The sequence below is a fragment of the Cucurbita moschata genome, unplaced genomic scaffold, assembly GCF_002738365.1.
Source record: "Cucurbita moschata cultivar Rifu unplaced genomic scaffold, Cmos_1.0 Cmo_Scf00133, whole genome shotgun sequence".
Classification (NCBI taxonomy): Eukaryota; Viridiplantae; Streptophyta; class Magnoliopsida; order Cucurbitales; family Cucurbitaceae; genus Cucurbita; species Cucurbita moschata.
Window position 1 is genome coordinate 45810 of NW_019268649.1, and position 7898 is coordinate 53707.

Here is a 7898-nt window from a genome sequence, read left to right on the forward strand (position 1 = left end):
AAGAGGGTAAATTTGTAAGTTTACCAATAATTTTGCAATATTTCAAGTAGGGGGGGAAGAATAATATATTCCAATCCACGCAAACACGCGTAACGTCTAGATTTTTCTTGATAAAAGAGCCGAACTCCGTTATAACGGACGTTATTGGTGTTTTAATGACGTCGGCATGTTGCTTCTCAATTTCTATTTCTACCTTTTGACGATAGGTAATGGATAATAACAGCAATACGTGGCGGAAAAGTAATGGATAATTCATTAGCTCCCGTGACGAAATTGCCCTTCTCTTCTCCTATAAATTCAGCTCTCCACCCCTTGAATTCATCGTAATTGAATTTCTCTTCTCTTAACTTCTCTTCTTCGATTGTTCAATCCTTGCCGAGTTCTTCTAAAGGTATTCTTTCTGCCGTCTCTTTTCTTTGTTGTTTCTGCTTCGATCTTGTTGTTCCGTTTCGAGAAATGGATTGTTTAGGGTTTTGGAATTATATTTTTTGTTTGGGATTTCTCTTTTTCTCTCTGATTTGGGAATTGTAGAAACCCTTGTTGAGGATCTTACGCCTTGTGGTTTGATCTGCTTGGATCGAATGAAATTTTATGATTGATATATGTCGTCTTTGAAGTTTGATGAATTTTTATGAGATTGGCTGGGATTATCAGATTCTTCTGAATTTATTGAAATCGAATTTAGGGTTTCAACTTTATGTGATGAAATCGAATTTCGCTTCGTGTTAAGCGTGTTGAGATTGTGATGAAATTGAACATGTTCTCTCTGTTTCGTTTTGTTTAGATGCAAATCTTCGTCAAGACCCTCACAGGAAAGACCATCACCCTCGAGGTGGAGTCTTCCGACACCATCGACAACGTCAAGGCCAAGATCCAGGACAAGGAAGGAATCCCCCCGGATCAGCAACGTTTGATTTTTGCCGGCAAGCAACTTGAAGACGGCCGAACCCTTGCCGATTACAACATCCAGAAGGAATCAACTCTCCACCTCGTGCTCCGTCTCCGTGGTGGCATGCAAATCTTCGTCAAGACCCTTACAGGAAAGACTATCACCCTCGAGGTGGAGTCTTCCGACACCATCGACAACGTCAAGGCCAAGATCCAGGACAAGGAGGGTATCCCTCCAGACCAGCAGAGGTTGATCTTTGCCGGAAAGCAGTTGGAAGATGGCCGAACCCTTGCCGACTACAACATTCAGAAGGAATCCACCCTCCACCTCGTGCTCCGCCTCCGTGGTGGCATGCAAATCTTCGTCAAGACCCTTACAGGTAAGACCATCACCCTTGAGGTTGAGTCTTCCGACACCATCGATAACGTCAAGGCCAAGATCCAGGACAAGGAAGGCATCCCTCCAGACCAGCAGAGGTTGATCTTCGCCGGGAAGCAGTTGGAAGATGGCCGAACCCTTGCCGACTACAACATCCAGAAGGAATCCACCCTCCATCTTGTCCTACGTCTGCGTGGTGGCATGCAAATTTTTGTTAAAACTCTCACCGGAAAGACCATCACTTTGGAGGTAGAGTCTTCGGACACAATTGACAACGTGAAGGCCAAGATTCAGGACAAGGAAGGTATCCCCCCAGACCAGCAAAGGCTCATCTTCGCTGGAAAACAATTGGAGGATGGCCGAACTCTTGCAGACTACAACATCCAGAAGGAATCCACTCTCCATCTTGTCCTGCGTCTCCGTGGTGGTATGCAGATCTTCGTTAAGACTTTGACTGGGAAGACCATCACCCTTGAGGTTGAGAGCTCCGACACCATTGACAACGTTAAGGCCAAGATTCAGGACAAGGAAGGCATCCCCCCGGACCAGCAGAGGTTGATCTTCGCCGGAAAGCAGCTGGAGGATGGAAGGACTCTGGCTGATTACAACATCCAGAAGGAGTCCACCCTTCATCTTGTCCTCCGTCTCCGTGGTGGATTCTAAGTTCTGAAAATGGTTATGTGTAATGGCGGCGGCCTTGTTCCGGCCGACCATGTGATTGAATGTGGGTACTTCTTATGTGTCTTTATTTTTCGAGTAATGTTGGTTAAGTGTCCTCCCCGGATCACAATTTGGGGAGAGTATTACAGATAAATAAATTGGAATCATTTCTCCTTCAAAAAATGGACTAATTACTATGAGATGAGCATTTATTTCCGGCGAGAGAGACATTCTTAGGTCTCAGACGGATGCACCATGTCACAACCTAACTATATATATATATATATATATATGGGGCGGGGCTTAATTCTCCTTAAGACCGTTAGTGAGCGTGTCAAGATTATGACGCCGCACGGTAAAAAATGACACTGCCACCTTGTCTCCGTAATCGCCCCTATGCAGAAGTGTTACTGTGGCCTTTCCTTGGAAACTAATTGAAATGACTCGAATCAACCATGGCCGAAATGAATCCTCATCGGCATAATCTTTGATGGATAAATAATCATGTAATTTCTTGGACATATTTGAATCTAACATACGTATTCCCAAATGCCGGAAGAAATCTGGCAATCATACAATAATTGAATTAATGAAGGAGCTAATAAGATCAAAGCAAAGTATTTATACGAGGCCGAAAAGTAATCAAAACTTCACGAGTTCTGTAATCTCAATCCCATGGACTTAAAGAACACTCCCAAGGCAAAGTGGGGAACCTCTCCGTATCCTTGCAATAGTCGTAGATTACAAGGTTTCTCTGAACCCAAGCGTAGTCCATTTTCTGAGCTTCCGATTGATGCCAAGCTTCGTATTGATCCCACCAGTTCTCTGTCGTCGTCGATACGCATTTGGGATATGGGTCTTCCCATTCACACGCATCTACGCTGAAGTCCTTATACGAGGATACAAATGGCGCCTTTGTCCAGTTCGTCTTCTCCAGTCCGCCTCTGGTCGCCCAATCATCTGCATTCCAGATGCTCGAGAATAGATACATGGGCTTCTCGTTCGGGAAGAAGTTGTTCGGTTTATCTGAGTTCATGTACACCCTTATTGGCACTCTGTCCACATAAAACCTGTTCCAATATTCCAATGGAAGAGCTCAATCATTTGGGTTTCGTCCTGCAAAGCAAATGAAGGTAAATTCTGCTCTACTACTTATTTTTCTTGTTTCATTTTTTATATCTGGATTTGGAAATTGAGTCCTTAATCACAATTTATCTGAAACTATGATCTTCTACCTAATGGGGAAACGTTTTACATAGTTTCATCCACTCCACCCACCAGGTGTTTGATTAAATGACTGTGAGAACAAATGGCCCACAATAGTGAATTTCTTGTGTCCAAATTGTCCTGGTGGACGATGACTAAATTAGTATAACCAGTGTCCTTTTAGGATGCTCCGTTAAACTTTAATAGATCTTGAGTTTACAGTAGAACTTACACAATCCTGTGGCTGTTCCAGAGAATGGAATAGGTATGGAAGTCTTTCGTGGGGTCGAACCACAGCATGTGCCTCATCTCACGGTTCCCAGTCCCGTTCTTGTACACATTCGTCTGAATCAGATATGGCTGCCCACTCCTGTTCCCCAAGAACTCGAAATCTAGCTCATCTCTCTCCGGTCCAGCCCCATTCTCTGTGCACATCTGCAAAAGAATTTCAGTTCTTAGCCATACCTGAAAAGAAAGATCAACTTTAACTTTAAGTCTATGCTAGATAAGAGATGTTTAAGAACCTACGTAATAAGCTGTGACAACTCCGGCAGAGTCACCTCCGACTAACTTCAGTTTCATGCTGAACCAACCAAATCTATATCGCTCCTTTGTCTGAAACCCACACCCTGTTTTCGTCGGTGGAAACAGAAAAAGTATAGAGAAGATTACTTCATTAGAAATTAGAAAAACAAAGCTTTGATTGGGAAGCGACTTGGATGTCCATTGCCTTTCGATAAGTACCTGCATCTTTGTCAAGGGACAAATGCCAGATCTGGCCATCTTCAGAGGTTTTAAAATGGTCATCGGGGCAAGACATTTCGAACATATCTGCGAAAGTCCCTTCGGAATCATCAGCAGATGAAGAATAAGAGGAAGAAGCAGCCAAGAGTGCAGCTATGAAAACAAGGATGCGTATTGGAGAAACCCTGCTCATCTCCATCTTGGACATGGGACTCCTGAAGCTGAGAAATGGAGTTTCTCAGATGCAACTCAGAAGAAATGAGCATAAATAATTGAAATCATTGGTCTGGGTTGATAGTTGATCTGTATAACCAAATAAGTTGCAATGAATTTCATTGCAATTTCAAGCGAATTTAATGTTAAAATGTAGTTGGCAGTCCAAAGATGACCAAAATGCCCAGAAGAAGCTTATTATAAAAGAAGGGAGAGGCAAAGCCGACAAGGGTAGTAATGGAGTTTAGAGGAATTGCTGCAGGTGAGTAAAATAATGCTTAGGGAACAGAGAGGTGCAGCCAGGCTGCCATCCAATGGGGATGTCTTCTTCAAGAACATGACCTGTTATTTTCACAATCATCAAATGGGTTCTATGATTCATTAGATCTGATCTAATCTAATCTATTTCCTGGTTTTGTTATGGAGATCACATGTGGAAGAGAACTCAATGAATACTGTATTTGTTTAATAATATGGTTTTAGAGGAGCCAAATCAGACGGTGTATGGAGCTTTGAAAGCGGTGAAGAAGGCTCCACCTTTTTTGAAGTCCCTTTCATTGAGCTCTGGTTTCTATCTGGACTGATGCGACGACCGATGGGTTCGGTGATTTGCATCTCCCTTTCTCAATAGTCTTCTTTATTCCTCCTTTTCAGGTCTTTTTCTTTGGTTGATCAAAGCTATTTAGGAATATGATTCCTTCACATAATTAGCGGTTAAAGGGTTTACTTGATGAAATTGGAGGTTCCATCTCTCTCATTCATTGGACTGAATAGGATTGGTAACAGTGAAACTCCTCCTGTCTTTTCCTTAAAAGTAAGGCACTTGGATGTTTTTTGGAAAGGAAAAATGGGTCGTTTTGGCTGTCTTCAATGGAATTGAATAAAATATTAATGAAGTTGAAATGATGGGTTAATTCATCTATTTATCAGTACCCAACATAATTGAACAGCAAATAGAGAAGGAGATTGGGTGGCAAAAGAAGCGGGAGTCATGTGTGAAGGACAGGAGGTTGTCGGTGGAAGATGGAGATGCCTATCTAGGAACGATACCTAGATTCTAGCATTTTCCCCTATTTCTTTTCTACTATCAGATAGTTAGGAAGCCTATTTCTTGTTTTGTATTGCTAGTTTGGGCCTTATATTATTTCCTGCATAATATCATTGGGCCAAACCCAGGTCAAGATGCTTCTTTGGTGAATGAGATAATTCATCATCGGGATACCCACTAGTTCCAGATATCTAACTTATACAAGAATTTCAATAGCAGCAATGGACGCAAGAGCGTACTTCCCAACACAAAACCAGACTCATAAACCCTTTCTTTCATTCATCAATAGGGTCTTGGTCGGCCAGATTGGACTATGTGTTCGGTCTACAGTGATCCTCCACCTCAAATAGGAATTTGAACCTTCTCCTCTAATCTGACCTTTACATATGGTGTTTTTTTTCTTTCTCCATGAGGAAAAGCTCTTTTCAGACAGAGTAGTGCATCTATGTCTTGCATGTCTGCCCTACACTACATATAGGAGGAATTATTTGATAGAAGAAAGTTCACAATGTCGAATTTTCAACTATATTATGTCAGCCTCCTTAAATACTTTTTCGATCAAATGTGCCTAGAATATTACATGGATAGACTTAAATTTGTATTAAGGAGGAAGGAATAGTATGCATTTATCCATAATTTTCTAGAAAGGTCTTTTGGTGAGTCATAAAGGATAACTTTGTCATGTATTTGAAGATGGATATGGATGAAATTGAATTTAACACATCATATTCCTTTAGGTGATAACGAGAGAAAGCTCTCTCCTTCAAATGAAATCCCAACATTATGCATTCATAGTCAAATAACAAACTTTGTAGAGGAAATTAGTGATTAAAATGGGGTTTAATTGGTGTAAGCAAAGAATAAAATTGCAGAGCCGAAAGGGGCCTGGAAAAGTTTGATACTCTTTATTCTTCTTTTACCATCTCCTTTATTCCTCTGTTTGCGTACAAATACAGCGATTTGGATTATTCCCTATTTTCATCCACCCCACCCAAATGTCTCCTTTACCCACCTTCCCTTTCACTGGCCAAGCAGATCCCAAGGGCATGCCAGTAATTGTCCCCCCTCCTCCATGCACTTGAAAAAACAGAGCATTATATAATCAGCAGAGAATAAAAGGGTTTTGAGTTACAAGCCCCTGTTTTTGTTGTAGAGTAAGAGATGGAAGAAGAGGCTGATATAGTGGGGAAGGCGTTCGTGGAACATTATTACCAATTGTTCGACAATGAAAGACCATCCCTTTCCACTTTGTACCAGCCTGACTCCATGCTCACTTTCGAGGGGCAGCAAATATTAGGCGTTGATGACATCTCCTCCAGGCTTCAGCAGCTGCCATTCGAACGTTGCCGGCATGTAGTCAGCACTGTCGACACGCAGCCCTCCGCCGTCCCTGGCTCCATCCTCATCTTCGTCAGCGGCAGTCTCGAGCTGCCCGATGAAGAACACCATCTCAGATTCAGCCAGGTTCATGCTTACCCATCAACTTATACTCTTAAAAGTTTAGTTTTTTAAAAGTTTTGAAGTAATATATTGAACGGAAGGATTCAAACATCCAACTTTTTAATCGAAATTAAAGAATATTGCTTGCAGATGTTTCACTTGGTACCCACCGCACAGGGCAACCTTTGCGTTCAGAACGACATATTTCGCCTCAATTACGGTTAGTTCATTTCAGGGCTTCTTCGAGCCTACATTTCACAAAGAAACGGTGTCGTTTAATGGGATGTAGTTTGTATTCTGCCTCTGATCTAAATATATTTGATTCTGTTATGTGTTCTATGTCCAATCTCTTTATTATTTTTGGGCTTGGGATTTCGGCCCAATAACATCTAGACTATGGGCTTGGTCGGCCCAATTATCGCGTCAAACAGGCCCCTAGTCATAAATGGGCTGTTATATTGTTGCGTTGGCGAATGAATATTATTTAGTGCAACTTGATCACGACCGTTCCTTAAAATTTCGAAGTAAATTAAAATTATTGAATATAAATTTAAGTGGCAAATACTAGAATATTTTGAAATTATTCACTGAACTTAGCGTCGTTTTTTAGAATCGGAGGTTCGAATCCCTCAGCCCACCTCTTAGCGTTAGTGTGCACTTGATTTAAGCTTCTTGTCCATTTGCCTCCAGCTTTGTATTACGCTCCTTAGCTCGAGATTACTTTCCTTTCATTAGATGTCTAAATCAGCTAGCTATGCTCGAATTAGAATTTAACCGGAAAAGGGCAAAAAGGGAAAAAGAAAGTATAGATTGAAATGAAAGGAGTGGAAAAGAGTTAGATAAAAGAGGAAATGGGTGTGTTTGAAAGGGAGAGGCGATTGTGTGTGTTGAAGGGAAGGCCAAGACGTGCCTCCAACAACCATCAACCACACCTAAGCATTAAAAGCAGCTGTCAAATGGAGTGCCCAATGCCCCCACACCCCAATATCAGTTCACCCAACTCAAACGGCCCCATAATTATATTTTATGATTTTCTTAATTACAAAATAAATAATAAAATATATAAAAGAATATTGTCTTATTTCATAATTCAAATCCCCCTCCTTATCCTTATGGGGTGCACGAAACCAACAAAAATAAAAATAAAAATAAAAATAAAAACCCTTATTTTAATATAGGTCCATTCCAAGTTTAGTACCTTATTTTTTCATAAATTTTAAAATATGGCTAATAAATAAATTTTAATTTCGTATCAATTAGATCTCTAAATTATTCTACGTTGAACTAATAGATAAAAAAAAAAAAAAAAAAAAAAAAAAA

At 40.9% G+C, this 7898-nt stretch overlaps 3 protein-coding genes across 3 annotated transcripts; 2 read left to right on the forward strand and 1 right to left on the reverse strand.

Moving 5' to 3' along the window:
- Positions 1–249: 249 nt before the first annotated feature.
- LOC111440044 (polyubiquitin) lies at positions 250–2110 on the forward strand. Its single transcript, XM_023077423.1, has 2 exons — positions 250–391; positions 785–2110. The coding sequence occupies exon 2, from the start codon at positions 785–787 to the stop codon at positions 1928–1930; it is 1146 nt and encodes a 381-aa protein (XP_022933191.1). The 5' UTR covers positions 250–391; the 3' UTR covers positions 1931–2110.
- A 484-nt stretch (positions 2111–2594) lies between these two features.
- On the reverse strand, positions 2595–4229 carry LOC111440046 (probable xyloglucan endotransglucosylase/hydrolase protein 8). Its single transcript, XM_023077426.1, has 4 exons — positions 3878–4229; positions 3662–3762; positions 3366–3568; positions 2595–2997 (listed from the first exon to the last, which is right to left on the reverse strand). The coding sequence occupies exons 1-4, from the start codon at positions 4083–4085 to the stop codon at positions 2595–2597; spliced, it is 915 nt and encodes a 304-aa protein (XP_022933194.1). The 5' UTR covers positions 4086–4229.
- A 1953-nt stretch (positions 4230–6182) lies between these two features.
- Positions 6183–7079, forward strand: LOC111440050 (nuclear transport factor 2B). Its single transcript, XM_023077430.1, has 2 exons — positions 6183–6602; positions 6729–7079. Exons 1-2 carry the CDS (start codon positions 6300–6302, stop codon positions 6801–6803), a joined length of 378 nt encoding a protein of 125 aa, XP_022933198.1. The 5' UTR covers positions 6183–6299; the 3' UTR covers positions 6804–7079.
- Positions 7080–7898: the final 819 nt, after the last annotated feature.